Source organism: Xiphophorus couchianus, chromosome 8, assembly GCF_001444195.1.
Source record: "Xiphophorus couchianus chromosome 8, X_couchianus-1.0, whole genome shotgun sequence".
NCBI classification, from domain to species: domain Eukaryota; kingdom Metazoa; phylum Chordata; class Actinopteri; order Cyprinodontiformes; family Poeciliidae; genus Xiphophorus; species Xiphophorus couchianus.
Window position 1 is genome coordinate 708,728 of NC_040235.1, and position 21,006 is coordinate 729,733.

The 21,006-nt window shown below is 50.2% G+C and overlaps 3 protein-coding genes across 6 annotated transcripts; all 3 read left to right on the forward strand.

Annotated features, from left to right (window-relative positions):
* The first annotated feature begins 11 nt into the window (after positions 1-11).
* On the forward strand, positions 12-9,354 carry LOC114150141 (calcium-binding mitochondrial carrier protein SCaMC-2-B-like). Of its 3 annotated transcripts, none has more exons than XM_028026380.1 (11): positions 12-1,488; positions 4,269-4,395; positions 4,475-4,562; positions 5,255-5,290; positions 5,483-5,594; positions 5,676-5,834; positions 6,404-6,556; positions 6,643-6,750; positions 7,241-7,408; positions 7,479-7,629; positions 8,426-9,295. In XM_028026380.1, the coding sequence occupies exons 1-11, from the start codon at positions 1,174-1,176 to the stop codon at positions 8,608-8,610; spliced, it is 1,602 nt and encodes a 533-aa protein (XP_027882181.1). In that variant the 5' UTR covers positions 12-1,173; the 3' UTR covers positions 8,611-9,295. The 3 variants fall into 3 exon arrangements, with proteins under 3 accessions (XP_027882181.1, XP_027882183.1, XP_027882184.1); XM_028026383.1 differs by lacking the exon at positions 12-1,488 and adding an exon at positions 3,044-3,294 and having other exon boundaries at positions 8,426-9,354; XM_028026382.1 differs by lacking the exon at positions 5,255-5,290.
* Positions 9,355-9,521: 167 nt separating this feature from the next.
* On the forward strand, positions 9,522-13,826 carry uap1l1 (UDP-N-acetylglucosamine pyrophosphorylase 1 like 1). Its single transcript, XM_028026384.1, has 9 exons — positions 9,522-9,930; positions 10,547-10,751; positions 11,321-11,496; positions 11,987-12,159; positions 12,717-12,910; positions 13,000-13,140; positions 13,207-13,392; positions 13,472-13,538; positions 13,625-13,826. Exons 1-9 carry the CDS (start codon positions 9,639-9,641, stop codon positions 13,703-13,705), a joined length of 1,515 nt encoding a protein of 504 aa, XP_027882185.1. The 5' UTR covers positions 9,522-9,638; the 3' UTR covers positions 13,706-13,826.
* Positions 13,827-13,962: 136 nt separating this feature from the next.
* zdhhc12b (zDHHC palmitoyltransferase 12b) lies at positions 13,963-20,879 on the forward strand. Of its 2 annotated transcripts, none has more exons than XM_028026388.1 (5): positions 13,963-14,756; positions 14,839-14,978; positions 17,961-18,102; positions 20,101-20,267; positions 20,334-20,879. In XM_028026388.1, exons 1-5 carry the CDS (start codon positions 14,660-14,662, stop codon positions 20,778-20,780), a joined length of 993 nt encoding a protein of 330 aa, XP_027882189.1. In that variant the 5' UTR covers positions 13,963-14,659; the 3' UTR covers positions 20,781-20,879. The 2 variants fall into 2 exon arrangements, with proteins under 2 accessions (XP_027882189.1, XP_027882190.1); XM_028026389.1 differs by having other exon boundaries at positions 14,225-14,756; positions 18,010-18,102; positions 20,334-20,774.
* The last annotated feature ends 127 nt before the right edge of the window (positions 20,880-21,006 follow it).

Below are 21,006 nucleotides of genomic sequence, written 5' to 3' on the forward strand. Positions count from 1 at the left end.
AAGGAAAATCCGTGAGGAATAAAAACTAGTGTTCATCACCAGACTGAACAGTTCAGGAACCGTTCCTGCTCGTTCATCTGAACTCCCAGAGTGATTCTTTATCTTCATCAGAGGACCACCCAGAGGTCAGAGGTCAATGAACGCTTCAGTCCACATGATTCAAACCTCGGATCCATTCAGCTTTTCCTTTATTCCCCATGAGTCCAGCCGCTCTGGACCGATCCAGCTCAATGCGCCAACTCTTTGTTTTCCTTCGCTTTCTGCTGCTAATAATGTGATATAAACGTGGTTCAATGTTTATATTTATGTAATATGATTATAGTCCAGTGTGAAACAAAATGAACCACCTCTCAAAACCCGTCCGGTTCTGGTCTCATTGATGTAAAAGCTTAAATCAGCAAGTTGAAAATCAGTTTGATTTTTTCTCAGTTACAGGCAAGCTACTGTTAGCATCACAGCTAGCTGTCTGTGTTAAAACAAGGAATTGTGTCTCTGTTTTCCGATTTACTAAGCTAATGCACCAGAAGTTTGTTTTACTGCGTTTTCTACCGGCTTCGTTTTTATTTTGGTGTTTCGGTTAAATGACAATAAAAGTAGATCCGTGTGTTAACTAGAAGAACTAGAAGAACCGCTAAGCGAAGCCAAATGATCCAGATCCCAGTCTGGAGCTGGAATTCCCACAGTCAATGTGTCCCGTGTTTTTCTGACGTAATCTCGCGGTAAACAGCGAGAGTGTAGTAGAAGCCGGTTTGGCGCAGTACGCGGTCACTCAGGTAGCGGTAAATTAATCCATTTTAATTGAAAACCTGCAGAACCTGACCCAGGTTCGGATAATTCTGGGTTCATTTCGGACCCAGCGGACATTCTGCTCTGTTTAAACCGGGTAAACGGGTTTTAGCGGCCGCTGGAGGCGCTGACAGTCCGGACTATAATCCCACTGACGGACCGTTTTCATCGGATTCGGCCCACGGAGGAGCCGTTCTGAGAACCGGACCAGAACCGAACAGGTTCTGCCCGGGAATTGTGAGAGGCAGATCCGGGTCAGGAGGACGGTTCTGGTTCATATTGTAGAAGCTGAACTGGGATTGTTCTGGAGCAGATGGAGGGATATGTGACGTGGTGCTAGTCTGTCCATTGGTCCGGTTCGGTTCGACCCGGTTCAGTCGGAACTTCATGATCCAGCCGCAGGGGACCCGCCTGGTCGCCGGGCTGTTCTGCCAGTGTCGGTCCGCGGAGACCCACGCCGGCGTGGACCCGGGCGGGGGCTGCGGGCCGGCCCCGGTCAGCCCGCAGCCCCCCCAGGACTCCCGGTCCGGTTCGGACATCCCGGACCAAGCGTGCGACGTGTGCGGCGGTCCGGAGCAGGAGCACCGGCTGAAGGTTCTGTTCGAGATCCTGGACGTGAACGGGGACGGCGGGATCTGCGTGAACGACCTGAGCATCGGCCTGAAGAAGCTGGGGGTCCACCGAACCGAGCACGAGCTGCGGGTAAGAGTCCGGTCCGGGCGGGTTCGGGATGGGTCCGGGGTTCGGGTCGCAGCTCAGGTTACTGCGGACGTGCGGGTCGTGTTGGAGAACCAGCCCGCCATGGTTCCGGCATTCAGGCTGTTTATCTGGGTTCGGTTCGGTTCTGTTGACCCAAACTGGTCTTTTAGCTTCGGTAACAAACTTTAACAAAGTCAAACTCCCGAACTACAGACGGGATTACTGAGCTACTCCGCCAGGTTCGGAACATGAGGTGGGTTTTTAGAGCAGAACCATGGGACCCAGAAGGTTCTCCTCCAGAACCTTCAGAACCTCTCCTGGTGTTTGGGTCCAGAACTGATCCAGAGGGACAGATGAACAGTAACTGGAGGATCCGGGTCCTGGTTCCGAACCAAATATTCAGACCTCAAGTTCAGATCAGAACCCGGTTAACGGATCAGAACCATACAAAACAAACCCGGTTAACGGATCAGAACTCTGGGAATACTTTGTTTACATGTTGACCCGGTAAATCATCAGAACTTCAGGTTCTGGTCACCATTGGGTCTGGACTTTGACTAGGACGTGCTGTTGGAGCTCAGCTGCTGGTTTGGATCCTGGCTCGACCCGGTGACCCCTGGGTGACCCCTGGGTGACCCCAGGTCATGTCACCGACATCCTGCTGGTTAAACAAGTTAAAGAACTGAAAACCCAACCCAACTGGTTCTGAAACTCCAGAACATTCTGCAGAGGAGGCGGGTTCTGGGTTCTGGGGTCAGAGGTCAGCAGAGATGAATGGAGGGAACCAGTAACCCAGATCCAGCTGCCGATCGGACCTGAAGGGTCACATGGTTCTGGTCCGGTCCGGTCCGGAATGTCTGGTTCTGGTCAGGCGGCTTCATGGGAAACTTTTCCTCAGTGGGGAAGATGGCTGCCTGTCAGACAGGAAGTTAGCATGTTGTTAGCTTCCTGCTGATTGAACGTAATGAGCCACAGAATGGAGCCGGTGCTACGGAAAGCCAGACCTGCCACAAATCTCCACAGCTAGCTGCCATACCCAAACGTCACACAGTTTCATAGGACACCGTAAAATACGGTGGAGGAATCCTGCCAAAACTCCACTAAAGCGTAAAAACAATCAGTTTATCGTTACGCCACTGACTGGAGTTCAGTTTAATTCAGTAGCTCTAACGGTGGTTTTTACAGTTTCACAGCTTCCTGATTTTTACTCCGTTAAAGTGACAGACATGCAGCTGATTGGCTGCAGCCGGCCCGGTGTGAGGTTCTGGTTCTGGTTCTGGATGCTCATGGTTGTGTTGGCCTGAGTCCGAGCCGCTGCAGCAGGAGGAGGAAGAGGAGGATGACGAAGGGGAAACCCTGCAGCAGCCCCTCCCTCTGACGCAGCTCCATGCTGAGAGCCGGGCTGTGATTGGCTGAGCAGTGTGTGCGGCCGTGATTGGCCGGCGGGGCTGCAGTGATGCTGCGGCACTCTGGAGGATGACGCTGCAGCAGGCCGTCCCACAGCACCAGGTGTTCCTGAACGCATCGCGGGACGCTGCGTCTCTCGTCCTGCAGCAGGAAGTGATGCGGTTCTGATCTGACCCGGCCCGCTCCAGGATGCTGCAGGATCTCCTGGCTCTGCTGAGCCGGGCCGAGGCGGCCGGTTCCGACCCGGACGGTTCGGACCCGGCCCGGTCTGCAGGACGCTGCGAGACGCTGCAGGTGGTCCTCCAGCGAAGCCCCGCCCCCTCTGGCCAGGACGCCGCTCCCAGTGCTCCCAGCAGGACCAGCAGGTTGATCCTGACGGCGGAACCTCCGGACCTGCAGCAGGTACAGCATCGCCCGGTCCAGTCCGGCCCGGTTTCCCTTCTGGGTTCAGGCTCTGAGCAGAAAATCTGATGGAAGGAAAACAGGCAGAAATGAGGGCAGCACATATCATCAGAGAGGCGATCCAGGTCCAGACAGGTCAGAACCAACTGGGAAATTGCAGCTCCATCAGGATCACAGGTTCTGGTTCAGTGTGACCCGGTTCTGACTGGGAGTTCTGCAAAAACTGAAGCGGTTCTGATTCAGTGGGTCTAACTGGATCAGCTCTGAGGGCTGCTTGTTGTTCAGTCTGATGAACATTAATGTTGAATGTTAAAGTTCTTTTCAAGTCCGGTTTGGTTCTGGTCCGAGCTCAGTCCGGTTCTGTTCACCTGATAAAAAGTTTTCTCTCTAACAGATCCAGGAAGGATGGGGCGATGGTGGGGAGGAACCATGTTGGACGGGTTTCTCTCATCTTTGGCCCCCAGCCCTCATGTTTGGCCCCCAGCCCTCCCTGGCCCCCGGCCCTCATGTTTGGCCCCTGGCCCTCATGTTTGGCCCCCGGCCCTCACGTTTGGCCCCCGGCCCTCATGTTTGGCCCCCGGCCCTCATGTTTGGCCCCCAGCCCTCCCTGGCCCCCGGCCCTCATGTTTGGCCCCCGGCCCTCACGTTTGGCCCCCGGCCCTCACGTTTGGCCCCCAGCCCTCCCTGGCCCCCGGCCCTCATGTTTGGCCCCCGGCCCTCACGTTTGGCCCCCGGCCCTCACGTTTGGCCCCCAGCCCTCCCTGGCCCCCGGCCCTCATGTTTGGCCCCCGGCCCTCACGTTTGGCCCCCGGCCCTCACGTTTGGCCCCCAGCCCTCCCTGGCCCCCGGCCCTCATGTTTGGCCCCCAGCCCTCCCTGGCCCCCGGCCCTCATGTTTGGCCCCCGGCCCTCACGTTTGGCCCCCGGCCCTCACGTTTGGCCCCCGGCCCTCATGTTTGGCCCCTCTCTGTGCAGCGCATGGTGACGGCGGGCGATAAGGACCTGGACGGCCAGCTGGACTTCCAGGAGTTCGTTCAGTATCTCCGGGATCATGAGAAGAAGCTGCGGCTCGTCTTCAAGAGTCTGGACAGGAAGAACGACGGTGAGACGGGTCGACCGGACCGGAACCGGGTCACGGATCGAAACGCCGCGGTGACCTTTGACCTCTCTGTGTGTTTCAGGCCGGATCGACTCGCAGGAGATCATGCAGTCGCTGCGGGATCTGGGGATCCACCTGACGGAGGAGCAGGCCGAGGAGATCCTGAGGAGGTGAGAGGAACCGGGTCCAACCGGGTCGATGCGGGTTCTGATAGTTAAAGTAACTGATAACAAAACAAATCGTCACAATGGACGGTTTCTGCTTTATTTGGGCCAAAGATGGAGGGTTCTGGGCTGCATCACATAATCTCAGATAATCTCGCTGCCAGCAGGATGTTTTTATTCTCAGATCTGAGTTTGTGCCGATCTCAGTCGGTCCAGTTGGTCCAGTTGGTCCAGTTGGTTCACCTCACAGCAGCTTCACTGCAGACCAACCAATCAGGTTGCTGATAGCGGCGTTGGCCCCGCCCACCAGCTATTATTATTCTTATGTTTAATCTGAATTATGTAAAGTTATTTCTATAGTTTTAATAAAACAGTGGAGTCTGTGGCTCCTAGTTTTATTCCTGTTTCATTCTGTGGATAAATAAAACTTCATGTTTTTAAAATATCCATATATTATATAATTACATTATAATTATATTATTATAATAAATAATCAGGTCCTTTCCACCGTTCTGCTCCTGGTTTTATGGATATAAAAGATCTGAGTGAGTTTGTGGAGTCATAAGCATCGGTCCAATCACAGAGCCCTGTGGTACCGGTCTGTGGTTCTGTCTGTGGTTCTGTCTAACCGGTCTGTGGTTCTGTCTGTGGTTCTGTCTAACCGGTCTGTGGTTCTGTGTGTCTCCGGTCTGTCCCAGAATAAGGGCGGGGTTCATCTGGACCCCGGTCCTGCAGTAAGTATCACCTCCAGTTGACCTCCAGTTGACCTCCAGTTGACCTCCAGCTGCTTCTTGTTTTTGTTTTTGCTCGTCGCCGTCCTGCAGCTTCTCTGTTTCAGTTCCAGCATGGCGCTCTGATCCGATCCGGCCGTGCATGTCGGAACCTCCCTGACCCGGTTCTGTACTGACGTGTCCTTCCTCCTGCAGCATGGATAAAAACGGCACCATGACCATCGACTGGGACGAGTGGCGGGACTACCACCTGCTGCACCCGGCCGACAACATCCCCGAGATCATCCTGCACTGGAAGCACTCCACGGTAACGCCACGGTAACGCTGCGCTTCCTGCTGGCTGTTGCTAGGTTACCGGCAGTCCTCACGCCGCGGCCTTCCTCCACAGATCCTGGACGTTGGCGAGAGCATCATCGTCCCGGACGAGTTCACCGCGGAGGAGAAGAAGACCGGCATGTGGTGGCGCCACCTGGTGGCCGGAGGAGGCGCCGGCGCCGTGTCCCGGACCTGCACGGCGCCGCTGGACCGGCTGAAGGTTCTGATGCAGGTACAGCACCGTCACAGCCTGAACCACAGGGGTCAAACTCACTTTGATTCAAGGTCATGAATGTTCTTAAAGGGCCGGTTCATCCAGAATGTGCCAGTGAAACCCATTAAACTGTTAAAGGGCCAGTATCGTAAAATCCATCGTGTTTAATGTTTATCCCTCATCAGAAACAAACCTGGAGTTTTATTCATGTTTGAGAAATCCTTTAATCTCCATGGCAACCAGTCAGCTGCTAAACACCTGGGTGGATCTAGCCCCGCCTTCGAGACGCAGCTCCTCCTCCACTCAGCTCCTTCAGACCAACCAGCAGCAATTAGCAAACAGCTGCTGGAACTGCTGAGCTCACCAGTTAAAGGGTTAATCGAGGAGCCATGCTGGGATGACTTCCTGGAGGCGGAGCTTCAGAAAGAGAAGGCATCCTTAAAGAGACAGAGACCCAATTTCAAGGCATTAAATCTGGAAGTCAGATTTATTTAAAGTCATATTGGATATAAGTAGCATTTTTCTACCTGTATTGATCATAGTTACCGATTATGAATAAAACGCAGCGAAGCGTCCGTCTCCCTCAGGTCCACGCCTCCAAAACCAACAGCATGCGCATCGGCAGCGGCTTCCTGCAGATGATCCGCGAGGGCGGCGTGCGCTCGCTGTGGAGAGGAAACGGCATCAACGTGATCAAAATCGGTCCAGAGTCCGCCATCAAGTTCATGGCCTACGAGCAGGTGAGACCGGGTCAGAACCGGGTCAGAATGTCAAGAAGCCGCTCCAGGTCGTTCCGGCTGAGTGAATCTGATCTGCTGTGTCTCAGATTAAACGGCTCATCGGGAGCAACCAGGAGACGCTGGGAATGACGGAGAGGTTCGTGTCGGGATCTCTGGCTGGGGCAATCGCCCAGAGCAGCATCTACCCCATGGAGGTGAGGGGCGTCCTGCCGGTGCCAACATCCAGTTCCTCACTAGAAACCTTCAGTTTACACAGCCAGGCTGCTCTGAGGCGCTCAGGATGATGGAAAGTTGAGAGGAAGGACATTCATGGAACTTACCGGATGCTTTCCTAGACCTTATCAGGAACTTTGCTAAGCTAGCCAGAAATCTTCCCAGAACTTACCAGAAACTTTCTGGAACTTTAAGTTGAGAACATTAAGTTCCAGAAAAGTTCCACCAAAATTCTTTGCAGGCTCCTGGAGCTAGCCCAGGTTTACCAGGGCTAGCTCCAGGAAAGTTCCAGGAAAGCTCCAGGACAGCAGGAGGTTTGCAGGCGGAGCGGCTGCTGCTGTCACCTTCCACTCCACAATCCCAGATGGTGGAGGTCCACTGTGACGTTTCCACAGCCTCAGACGATGTGAGCGTTCTCTAAGCTGCGTTTCCCTCCAGAGTGAAATGCCTGATTGCTTCCTGTCCCCTCAGGTTCTGAAGACCCGGTTGGCCCTGAGGAAGACGGGTCAGTACTCTGGGATCCTGGACTGCGCCAAACACATCCTGCAGAGGGAAGGCGTGGCGGCGTTCTACAAGGGCTACGTCCCCAACATGCTGGGCATCATCCCGTACGCCGGCATCGACCTGGCCGTCTACGAGGTGAGTGGACCGGCACCGAGGGCCGGGACGCCGCGGCGGTTCTGCTGTCTGACCCGTTTCCTCTCCTCAGACCCTGAAGAACTCCTGGCTGCAGCGCTTCGCCACGGACAGCGCCGACCCGGGAGTCTTTGTGCTGCTGGCCTGTGGCACCACCTCCAGCACCTGCGGGCAGCTGGCCAGTTACCCGCTGGCGCTGGTCCGGACCCGGATGCAGGCGCAAGGTCCGACCGATCAGAACCGCTCATGTCATTTAGAACTCCATCCTGTTTCTGAGCTGCTGCTCCTGTAAGAACCAAACCGGTCCCGATTGGACCATCAGAACCAGCAGTCACAGGAAGTGACTCTGGTTTGTTGTCGATCTCTCTAGAGGTCGTCAACACCGGGGTCAAGGTCATTTAGGGGTCAAGAGATTTCTGATGGTCTATTGATTTCAGATCTGATTTAGTGATAAATGTTGCCTTTAATATTAGACCTGTTGGCAACCGGACCAGAACCAGAACTGGACCCGAATCTCTTCTAACAGAAGCTCTCTGGAAAATTTAGATTTGGTCCAATTAGAAACAGAAAATAATTTGATTAAACATCAAATATTTTAATTGAAGCGAATAGAAAATAATTTATTGTAGATCCATAAAGGAAAGATGTTCTGGTTCTGGACTGGTTGGGTCCAATGGGTTCAATAAAATCTTTCATTCTAATCCCAGAAACGAGAAGTTTCCTCTGCTGAGCCGACCCGGTTCACCGACCCGAGTCGCTTCATATCTTTGGTTCTGACTGAGCAAATTAGAACAAAAGAAAAACACAGGAAACAGAATCTGTGTGATGCGTTCGCTGTCCCTCTGTGTGATACGTTCGCTGACCCTCTGTGTGATGCGTTCGCTGACCCTCTGTGTGATGCGTTCGCTGACCCTCTGTGTGATGCGTTCGCTGACCCTCTGTGTGATGCGTTCGCTGACCCTCTGTGTGATGCGTTCGCTGCCCCTCTGTGATGCGTTCGCTGCCCCTCTGTCTCCTCAGCCTCGCTGCCGGCCGGCCCCCAGCTGTCCATGTCGGCCCTGTTCCGGCTCATCGTCCGTACGGAGGGCCCGCTCGGCCTCTATCGGGGCCTCGCCCCGAACTTCATGAAGGTCGTCCCGTCCGTCAGCATCAGCTACGTCGTCTACGAACACCTCAAGAGGTCGCTGGGGGTCCAGTCCAGGTGAACCGGACCTGACCGGAACCTTCGTCCTCCGACCCAGAACCGGTTCTGATCTCTGAACGCGGTGACCCGGCTTGGATCGGACCGGAACCGACCAGCTGATCTTCATCATGTCTGATGAGGATGATGATCCGGTTCCATCTGGTTCTGGACCATTAAGACGAACCGGTTCTGGTTCTGGTGGACCATCTCAGCTCCTCCGGGTTTGAGGTTCTGGATCAGAACCAGAACCGCCCGGTCCCGTCTGACCGGGATGGATTCCCTCCAGAACTTGACCCAGATCAGAACCAGAGGGACGGGTCAGCAGAACCTCCACGCGGACACCGGGACTCCGTCACCATGGCAACCAGCATCACGTCATTTCCGGTAACATGATCCCAACATGAGGCGTTCATGTTGCATGGGAAAACTCAAACTTTCCTGATCATAGAAACTAGAAACACTCCTGAACTCACAGAACTGATTCCCTACCGGACCGAACCGGCCGGATCCGAACAGACCGGACCGGACCGGACCCCTCAACTGGTCTCTTCTATTTATTTCAGTATTTATTGGTTTCGCTGATCATGATGAAACTGATTGTTTGGATCGAACCAGAAGGTTCTGCTTAAAACTGAAACACTGAATGTTTTCATTCTCTGACCCATCAGAACCACCAGAACCATCAGAATAAAGGCTGGAATGTTTCACTCTGTGTGTTATAGATCTATATCTGACTGACGGATAATAAATATTAAGTTTTTTAAAATATGATTTAGTTTCTGCTGAAGGCTGGTTCTGATTCCCGGACAAGATCCGGGTTTTGGTTCGGAGTCGGATGGATTTCATCCTGGTTCCGATTGGTTCCCGTTTAAAGAAAACATGAATAGATGGTTTCTCTGTGACGTCATGAGGAAAACCGCCTCCATCAGCGGAACCCGGCTCTGCGGTTTCCGGTTCTGGAATCATGTCTGCCTTCAGTCACGAGCTGCTCAGCCGCCAGGCGTCATTTCCTGACTGCGCTGCGGGACCAGAACCAGAACCGCTCCAGACATGCCGTCCCTGCAGCAGATCCGAACCGCTCTGGACGGTTCGGGCCAGGCCCACGTCCTGCGGTTCTGGCCGGAGCTCGGTTCGGAGCAGCAGGAGGAGTTCCTGCGGGAGCTGGCCCAGCTGGACCTGCCGCGGCTGGAGGAGCACTGCCGGGCGGCCGCAGAGGCAGCAGCCGCCGCGTCCTGCGCTCCGGACCGGGACCTGGAGCCGAACCTGGAGCCGGTTCCCCCGGAGAGCATGGGCAGCGTGAGGACGAGCGACCCGGACTGTCTGACCGGATGGGAGCGTGAAGGTACCAGAACCACAACCGAGGTTCCAGCCGCTGGGATTTTAACAACGTGTTTTCTCGCGATAGCTCAGAAAATCTCTGCAGACTGTTTAGTTATGGTTTTGAGGAGTGAGTGCGCATGCGCCCTAATGATTAATTACTAAGGTAATGACTCTCCTCCAGCTTTGGACCAAGTTTCACCTCAGAACCAGTCAAAACACAAACTGCATCATCCAATCAGGTTTGAGAAGGTAGTGTGACGTCAGCATGTGATTCTGCATGTTGTACGCTAGAGGGAGCACTTCAGATTGAAAATGGCGCCTGGAGGAATGCCAGGAACATTCAGGTAGAAAGAAAGATGGCTGATCGGAAGGTTGCTGGTTCAATTCCCAGGATGTTCAGCTGCCAGTTTTACATATTTACAAGATTCAAAATAAGAACGTTTGTTTTCTGTTAGTTTGATCAGAAATATTCTGGAAACCAAACTGTTGGGCTTAAAAGGTTCTGAGGCATCATCAGACGGATACAAACATTAAACATATGAACATCAGAAATGGTTAAAACGTTGGAAAAAATTCCAGTTCCAGCTAAAAATGTCGACATAATGAATATAAATGATGAAACTGCCCTTTCTGATCAGGATTCCTGCAGATCTCCAGGAGTCGGGTCGCGGTTCTGCTCCTGGCCGGAGGTCAGGGGACTCGGCTCGGGGTCCGATACCCCAAAGGGATGTTCGACGTCGGGCTGCCGAGCGGGAAGACGCTGTACCAGATCCAAGCCGAGCGGATCCTGAAGATCCAGCAGCTGGCAGAGAGCCGACTGGGGTCCAAATGCACCGTTCCCTGGTGAGAGCAGAACCGGCGGCAAGATTTGGGCCAACAGGGAGGAGAACTTTACCCTCCGCTGGAGGAGGAACCATCTGAGCACAAGAAACCTTCAACCACCTGCTACAGGCGGAAAATGAATAAATATACACCTAAAAACTCTGAAAATTTGAGATTATCTAAGAAATGTTCTAAAATAAAATAAAAAACTCGATGAGATTTCTGGGCTTCAAAAGAAAAACTCAGAAATTTTACTTTGAAATCTTCTGAGCTCATAAAGTCAAAGATTTTTGACATTTTCTGAGTTTCAAAAGTTGCCAATTTTAGGCCTTGGAGCTCAGATTAAATTTAAAAACATTTCCAGAAACTCCAACAACCTGCGTGGCAGATTTATTCTGGTGTATAAGAGATCATCACCGATTGGCCGGCTGCCCTCATGCGTTCTTTCGAGCATTTTGATTGGCTGAGGAACCAGAACCGTCTCGGACACTAACCCCTCCCTGATGTGGCTGTTTTGGAGTCGGTCGGTTTTGATTAAAGCTCAGACCGTCTCCTCCTCTTCCTCCTGTTCCTCTTCCTCACCTGTCCAGGTACATCATGACCAGTGAGTTCACCCTGAAGCCGACCCAGACCTTCTTCCAGGAAAACGCTCACTTCGGCCTGCGGCCCTCCAACGTCGTCATGTTCGAGCAGCGCATGATCCCAGCCGTGACCTTTGACGGGAAGGTCATCCTGGAGGGCAAAGGGAAGATCGCCATGGCGCCAGGTGGGTCTGGTCAGAAAACGCAGCAGATCCATGATGACCACAGACTGTTTGTGCCGCTGCCATCAGGCAAGCGGTACAGGAATATACGGACTACAACAAATAGACTGAGAAACAGTTTCTTCCCCACAGCCGTCAGAGCCATTACTCCCTGCCGCCCCCCCCTCCCACACATATCATAACCTCGCAGTCACACATACATATCCCCCACCCCCACACAGCCATATTGTTCTGCACTTTGCACTGTCACATCATCTGTACTTTGCCATAATTGGACCTGCTGCTACTTCTTTGGTGTGGTTGAGTGCCTTTAGTTAATTTAGTTGTATATATTGTTATTATTATTATTGTGTGTTTGTTTATTTTTATTGTATATATTTGACCTTTTGCCGGGAGCTGCAATGGAAATTTCGTTGAATTCTGTTCAATGACAATAAATGCTATCTAATCTAACCCTTGGTGACCTCTGTGACGGCCGTCTGCTCCCTGTCAGACGGTAACGGCGGTCTGTACCAGGCGCTGGAGGACAACGGCGTCCTGGAGGACATGGAGCGCAGAGGAGTGGAGTTCGTCCACGTCTACTGTGTGGACAACATCCTGGTCAAGATGGCCGACCCGCTGTTCGTTGGCTTCTGTGTGGCGAAAGGAGCCGACTGCGGCGCCAAGGTTGGGACGTTTCCTTCGGTTCGCTCAGAACGACGCTCCGAAGGTTCAGGTCTCATCCAGAACACAGACAAGTTTAAAAGTTTCATTTCTGTGTCAAATTTGAATTGATGTAAATCGATTGGATCCCATCTTCCAGTGGAAAAACCAGAAATCTGTAGGGTCAAAGTTTGTTCCTGGAATTTATCGGTTTAAGTTCCAGGTTTCCTTTTGGATGAATTCACCTGGAAACTTCAGATAAATGTAACAAATCAGAGCCAGAGGAGGATGTTGAGTTGACCTCTGACCTGCAGCAAGAAAACATCAGATCAGATAAATCAGACCCTGACATCCTGTCCAGATCTCAGCTGGAAGTAAATTTCACTGATTTCAGTGGAGAGCTCATTTTTAAACATTCAGTTTATTTATGCAGCTCAGATTCACAACAACATTCTGAAAGCAGAAAACGTTTCATCAGCGCCGTGCGAATCAACATGGCTGAATTTAGCTCAGTAGCATTAGCTTGTTAGCTTGTTAGCTGCTGCTCGCTCTGAGTCCAGACCGCTCCGTTGCTCCACCAGGTGGTGGAGAAGGCCCACCCAGCCGAGCCGGTGGGCGTGGTCTGCAGGGTGGGCGGAGTCCCTCAGGTGGTGGAGTACAGCGAGATCCGACCCGAAACGGCCCGGCTCCGAGGATCAGCCGGAGAACTGGTCTACAGCGCCGGAAACATCTGCAACCACTTCTTCACCAGGAGCTTCCTGCAGGACGTGGTCGAGTGAGAAACCCGCCAGGACGGAGTACCGTCACATTAACCTGGAATGTCTGCTGACCTCTGCTGACCTCTGCTGACCTTGGCTCTTCCAGGACGTTTAAGGACCAGCTGAAGCCTCACGTTGCTCTGAAGAAAGTCCCGTTCGTGGACTCCTGTGGGAATCAGGTGAAACCGACCGAACCCAACGGGATCAAGATGGAGAAGTTTGTTTTTGACGTGTTTCCGTTCTCCAGGTACGGATAATCCGGCGTGTTTCCAGGCTGCTGGTAATCTGGATTACCCAGCTGGTTTCTCTGCAGGAGTTTGGTGGTGCTGGAGGTCCAGAGGGAGGACGAGTTCTCCCCTCTGAAGAACGCAGACGGAGCGCCATCCGACACGCCCAGCGCGGCCAGGAACGCCCTGCTGGCCCAGCACTGCCGCTGGGCAGCGGCCGCTGGCGCCGCCCTGCTGGATGAACAGGGGAACGGCATCCAGATGCTGCCCAGGTCAGAGGTCACTGACCCTACGCTCACATGAAGGTTCAGTTTGTGTTTGTAGTAGATATTGAATTCCTGTCGTCCTCAGTTCATCAGCAGAGAATCATCCGGCGCTGAAATGTGAGATTTCTCCTCTGGTGTCGTATTTTGGAGAGGTGAGGAGCAGAACCACGTCGGGTTCTGGTTCTGAACCTGGTTCTGGTTATTAATAACTAATAATCAGAACTCCTCCTGCTCCCAGGGCCTGGAGCTGCTGAAGGGGAAAACCATCAGAACGCCGTTCATCCTGGATGGAGCAGCAGCTGCAGAGCTGCAGGCCTGATCGGATCAGAACCACAGAGACACCGGGCCTGGAGAACCAGTCAACCAATCAGGGATCAACTGAAAACTTTATGTAAACTGTTTTTATACCAACAAATAAAAAGATGATTCAAACTGTTTAATTTTATCGTACTGACTCAGAAACCCAAACGCTGAGTTCAAGTCACAGACCTGTAAAGCACGGTGGTGCAGGCATGATGGTGTGGGGATGTTTCTAATACTCTGAAACAGGAAGTCATGTTGCTACAATGAGCCAAACACACCAGGAGGGGGCAGCACCTCGGTTCCAAACAACAATAATTAATGATCAAGTTAAACAGAAAAACAACAGTTAAAATCTGATTCAGAAAATACATTAACGAATTGGTAAATCAATTAAAAATACATTTCTGTAAAAGATATAATGGTGTAAACTGAAAAAAGCATAAAACTAAAATCATTTAAAAACAAAATAGCCGACTAACGAATAAACATCAGCACATTAAAACACAATTTATAAAACATAACTATTTTATAGTAAAATAAAATAAAAAACCGAAATAGTATAAAAAGGGAAAGATGTAAAAGAAACTAAAATTAAATTAAGTGAACTAAACGGTCAAAACCCCTGAGCAAGATGGCGGCTGCGGCTGCAGTTCTGTCAGGCTCCTGCTCTGTCACGTGTCTGCTGTCGACCAATCAGAGCTGTGTGCGTTCAGGAAGACAACAACCCGCTGAGCGGCGGAATGCTAGCGGACCGCTGGCCCGAAAACACGGATTCAGACGCGGGTTTCGACTGTTTTCTGTTTGCGGTTAGTTCCTTTAACCTGACCCGGTCCAGTAGAACTGTTCTGAGGTTCTGACTGAGTCCAGCCTGGGTCCTTCCCGAGCTGTTCACATCCCGCAGTCTCCGGATTCCCAGCCGACATTCCCAGCGCCCTGAAGGTTAGCATGGAAGTTCTGGAATGTTAGGACGATGTTCAAGAATGTGTTCGGTTCGGGATTCCTGGTGAGGACGGCCCATGTGGTTCTGACCTGGATCATCACGCTCATCCTCTTCCTGTATGACACAGGTGAGTCCGTCCGAGGGGGCTCCAGGAGTTCCGGGAGTTCCAGGTTTTCCAGGTCAGGACTTTTATTGTGTTTCCCCGGCAGAGCTGAGGAAGCAGGAGGAGACGGGCCAGCTGCTGAAGCCGGTTCTGTTCGTCCTGCTGGTTCTGGTGTCGGTTCTGCTGTACTTCGCGGTGTCGCTCATGGATCCGGGATTCATCCTGACTGAGGACAGCGACCTGCAGGTGAGCCGGTGTTATGGATTAACTGGTGACTAGATTAACTGGTTGAAACCTTTGCGCACCGCTGATGGTTCTAAATTGTAGGTGGCTGTGTTGATGCCTGTTGAAAAATGCTACTTGTGTGACAAAACCGTTTGCAAAACTTTACTATAAATCCCATTTGCAGCAAATATGTTTAATGTGAAAATTATGTTTCAAAACAAGTTTCTACAGAGCAGCGTTCAGTTCGCTTCTCATTGGAGCAAAACCAGATCAGTGAGTAACAGGATAATCCCATTCACATTCAGCTTCACCAGAATAAATTCATTTCATTTCATGAACAGCCTCAATATAAACCTAAATTTATAGTTTCTGCATTTTGTAACCAGCACTGATCATAAAAACATTGGAATTGACTCTGAAGTTCCTGTAATGTGATTTATTAACACTTGTAGCCCAGTGAGTGTTTCTGGCTCAGATCCTGAAATTCTGCCTCACTGTTTCTGGACTTTATTCATGTTTTAGCAACATTACACACAGTTAGTGTCGCTAAACAATGAGGCTGGTGTCATCACATTTAATCAACTTTAAATCACATACCTGATGGTGTTGCTTGTGGTGTTTATGTGTCCAAATAGAGAGAAATATAAAGTAATGTTGATACTTTATACTGTAATAAAATCTCATCTAAATGATATAAAGTTAACAGCCAATGTTGTAGTTGGTGGTGATATAAAAATGGACAAAACAAAATGATAATAATAAACGTTCCTACATTATACTGTCAGACACCAACAGATTATGATCCATATCTACAGTATTTATCTGTGTTCTCTACTGGGAACCAGTTTGCAGGCTGGTGACCAGGGGAAATAAACTTAAAAACAAAACGAAGCTCATTAAAATTAACTAGTGACAGTCAGACGGGGTCCTCAACGCAGATGTTTGTAAAAATCAGGTGGCTGTGTCATTTCCTGATCAAAACGTGTCAAACGTAAATAAAGAGATTATAAAATGTCTCTTTCTCTATGATCTCTTCAAAACAATCATAATTCTCTGTATGTGAAGGAATATTGAAGAATATATTGAAATATCACTAAAATATACCAGACTTCAGGAGGAGACTGATAAACTTTCTACCATCACCCAGCATTTAGAGAACTGATGATTATTTTATATTTTCTCTGTCTTTTATTGACTGATATGCTCTGCAAACATGTCAATAAATGTAAACAGTTCTGATATCATGAAAACTAATTCTTTACTCATTTAATAGAAGCCACTTTATTTCATTTGCACCTTAACTGGGCTGCAGACACAAAGCTGTGCAATTTAGTAATTTCACAAAATCCTTACAGTTAAAAGTTTGCCTGGCAAACCTGTTAAACGATGTTACCTCCAAAACGTTGGCAGCAAGTGAATATTATTATTTTAGACAATGAAATAAACTGGTCCAAAAAGTAAATCAGACTAAATCTCTAATTGAACTGGTACCACTGGTCGCTGAGTTACGAGAACTGCTTTATCCACTAAACTATATCGGCCAACAAAAGTCCAATAATCACCTGTTATTGATCCTGATCGATCAGACACTCTGCGCTTTAAGAGGCAAACCTGGATTAACTGGTGACACTTTCAGAATCTCAGTTTGAGTGAAGATTTGAACCGTTTCTGATGTAAAAATATAAAAGATACTTATAATAATATCTAGTATAATAGTTTTTTGTCTCTCATTGTTGAGTTTTAGAGTCACTTGATGAAAAGAATAAAGATGTTTAGTTAAATTATGAGAAAAATAACAATAAAGAAGAAATGACACTGCAACGTAGATCTGCCATGAACTAGGAAATAAACTATAACATGTTAGAAAAACAGAGTTTAAAAAGATTTGGCTATAGTTTCTGTGGATATCTAATTGAAATATCTACAATATGAGGGAGATGTGAAAACAACAGCCAGTCGATCTTTTTAAACATTTTATTTTAATCCCATGACTCTTTCAGGGATGAATCTTTGCTCTGATATCGGTTTATGGCATCTTTAGATCGATTTCCATTTTCCCTTGATGAGTTTCAGCTTCTGAAGCATCACAGAAATCAGGACAAGTTCTGTGTAATTTACATGTTTTTGGTGATTTTGCAGATTAATGTAAAAAAATGTTAGACCAATAAAAGTCTTTCTAATCAGTTATTCCTGAGATCTTAATGGTTGTCTTACAGAATCGGGTCGCATTTTTGCAAAGATTTGTAGTTCTTTAAATTTATCACATTGTTTACTTCCTGGTTTGGTAAAGGGGTCCTAAAAAGCCACGCCCACAGGAAGATCTGTCTCTCCCAGCTGCTGCCACCAGTTAATCTATAACACCTGTTGTGGTCTGGGTCGGAACCACGCAGGTCTGTGAGCCTTTCTGCTCCAGGTTCTGCATCCAGAACCTGGAGATTAACCCGATAAATCGGATCAGTCCAACTTTAATCTCAGAATTAAATTAGGGCCTAAAGCCAGAGTGTCTCCAGACTTTGGGAATGTTCTGGATTGAACTGATCCAACAGAACCAGAACCAGCAGTTACACACTGCAAACCAGAGGTGGACGATCCAGAGTGAGAAATTTATCGCAATATGTTGTGGAAATATTTTGATAACATTTATTAACTGGCTGCATTCATATCGCCACAAACACAAATAGTTTTCCTGACAAACATTCCTATTCTAATCAGGCTTCTATCAGGACACCACTGGCTTAAGGAACATTTATAAAGTGGATCTGATTATATTTTTTAATTTTCTGATATTTATTGATCCTCTGATGGAACAAATAATGGAGAAAACAGCAAAAATAAAACCTGAAAAACTGAAATTTAACATCAATCATTTAAATTTATTGAGACGACAATGAATCATATTTATGTTTTTATGATTATAATAAATAATAATTTATAGTGTCTGTTAATAAACTCTGAGGAGTTTAAACTGCAGATCATAAAGTCTCTTCTGGTGCTGTCTGTCAGTTGGAGTGCGGTGGTGGCGGTGTCATGATGTGGGCTCTGTGTGTTCCAGTTCACTCTGGGAGTAACGGAGGAGCAGCAGGATATGATCCCGCCCAGCACCAAGTCGCTGCGTCAACGCCGCTGCGGCCGCTGCCTGCTGCAGGTACGAATCCCTCTGAGGTCATTTATTCATCTACATGGAGGCTCAGGAAGCGACGCAGCAAACAAACATCCAAACCGGAAGAAACTTTGACTTTTCCTCTGAGGTTCAGGTCAGACAGACAGAAGCTAAAGGCAGAAATATGATTTATACTCAGGAATTTATTAGTCAAACTGGTTGAAGTTTCTACCTAAGGAAACAGCAGATCAGTGACCAGCAGGGGGCGACAGTGGAGAGGAAAAACTCCCTTTAACAGGAAGAACCAGAACCAGAACCTACAGCAGTACAAGCAGCCATCTGCATTCATTTAATTATTAGTATTAATATCTATTTAAAATGGTCAAAATCAGCAAAACAGCTGAAAAACCGACTCATATGAGACCAGTTGGACCAGTTGGACCAGTGAGACCAGTTGGACCAGTTAGACCAGTGAGACCAGTTGGACCAGTGAGACCAGTTAGACCAGTGAGACCAGTGAGACCAGTTGGACCAGTTGGACCAGTGAGACCAGTTGGACCAGTTAGACCAGTGAGACCAGTTGGACCAGTTGGACCAGTTAGACCAGTGAGACCAGTTGGACCAGTTGGACCAGTGAGACCAGTTGGACCAGTTAGACCAGTGAGACCAGTTGGACCAGTGAGACCAGTTGGACCAGTGAGACCAGTTGGACCAGTGAGACCAGTTAGACCAGTGAGACCAGTGAGACCAGTTGGACCAGTTGGACCAGTTGGACCAGTGAGACCAGTTGGACCAGTTGGACCAGTGAGACCAGTTGGACCAGTTAGACCAGTGAGACCAGTTGGACCAGTTGGACCAGTGAGACCAGTTGGACCAGTGAGACCAGTTGGACCAGTTGGACCAGTTGGACCAGTGAGACCAGTTGGACCAGTTGGACCAGTGAGACCAGTTGGACCAGTTGGACCAGTGAGACCAGTTGGACCAGTTAGACCAGTGAGACCAGTTGGACCAGTGAGACCAGTTGGACCAGTGAGACCAGTTAGACCAGTTAGACCAGTGAGACCAGTGAGACCAGTTGGACCAGTTGGACCAGTGAGACCAGTTGGACCAGTGAGACCAGTTGGACCAGTTAGACCAGTGAGACCAGTTGGACCAGTTGGACCAGTGAGACCAGTTGGACCAGTGAGACCAGTTGGACCAGTTGGACCAGTTGGACCAGTGAGACCAGTTAGACCAGTGAGACCAGTTGGACCAGTGAGACCAGTTGGACCAGTGAGACCAGCTAGACCAGTGAGACCAGTTGGACCAGTTGGACCAGTTGGACCAGTGAGACCAGCTAGACCTGTGAGACCAGTTGGACCACTTGGACCAGTGAGACCAGTTGGACCAGTGAGACCAGTTAGACCAGTGAGACCAGTGAGACCAGTTGGACCAGTTAGACCAGTGAGACCAGTTGGACCAGTGAGACCAGTGAGGCCAGTTGGACCAACGAGACCAGTTAGACCAGTTGGACCAGTGAGACCAGTGAGACCAGTGAGGCCAGTTGGACCAACGAGACCAGTTAGACCAGTTGGACCAGTGAGACCAGTGAGCCCAGTGAGCCCAGTGAGACCAGTTGGACCAGTTAGACCAGTTGGACCAGTGAGACCAGTGAGCCCAGTTAGACCAGTTGGACCAGTGAGACCAGTGAGACCAGTGAGGCAAGTTGGACCAGTTGGACCAGTGAGGCCAGTTAGACCAGTTGGACCAGTGAGGCCAGTTAGACCAGTGAGACCAGTGAGGCCAGTTGGACCAGTGAGGCCAGTTAGACCAGTTGGACCAGTTGGACCAGTTAGACCAGTGAGCCCAGTGAGACCAGTTGGACCAGTTAGACCAGTGAGAAAAACATTTATTTAAATGAAAATCTTCAGTAGATTCACTTAAAGAAGAAACTTAAACATATTTTAGATGTTTATCAAGTTATGATGGATCCAAAGAATGAAAACATGGAGGAGGATGAAGATGATGATGATGATGATGTGTGTGTGTGTGTGTGCGGAGCAGCAGCCAATGAGGTCGAAGCATTGCCAGACGTGTCAGCACTGCGTGCGGCGCTACGACCATCACTGCCCCTGGATCGAGAACTGTGTCGGCGAGCGGAACCACCGCTGGTTCCTCCTCTACTTGGCCCTGCAGCTGCTGGTGCTGCTGTGGGGGCTTCACGTCGCCTGGTGAGTACGCCCCCCACCCCGCCCCGGGTCAGAGGTCAGGGAGCTGACGGCCGTGTGTCTCCTCAGGACGGGCCTGGGCCACGCCCCCTCCTGGTCGCGGTGGCTGCGCTCCAACGGCGTGCTGCTGGCCGTCTGCGGGCTGCTGGCGCCGCTGGCGCTGGTGGTGCTGCTGCTGCTCGGGTCGCACCTCTACCTGGTGTCCATGAACGCCACCACCTGGGAGTTCATGTCGCGCCACCGCATCTCCTACCTCAAACACTGCGGCGCCGACCAGAACCCGTTCGACCGCGGCGCCGCCCGCAACCTGTGGGGGTTCTTCTGCCAGTGGGGCAGCGTGGTGTGGGAGCAGGCGTACTTCAGGGAGGACAGCGACCCGGTTTAGGTTCTGAGCCGCTCACGGTGTCGGATCACCAGCGCCGGTATAACTGGGTCACAGCTGGTTCTGTTCTGCCAGCCAATCGGTCCGGACCGACCCGGATCACGTTCTGGGAAGTCAGGACTAAAGTTGTTTAAAGTCCAAATGTTGGACCAGATTAAGACTCAGAGTTCTGGTGGTTCTGGTACCAGTGGACAGGAGCTGATTCAACCAATAAACCCAGAAACAGGAAGTGAGCCGGAGCTCCAAGCTGTGACTTCCTGTCAGAACTGGACTCAGTCTGAGGGTTCCTGGGAACATCAAAGTTTTTATCCGGGTCGTTTGTTTGTCTTGATCGCGACAGGAAGCTGACTGACGGACTTC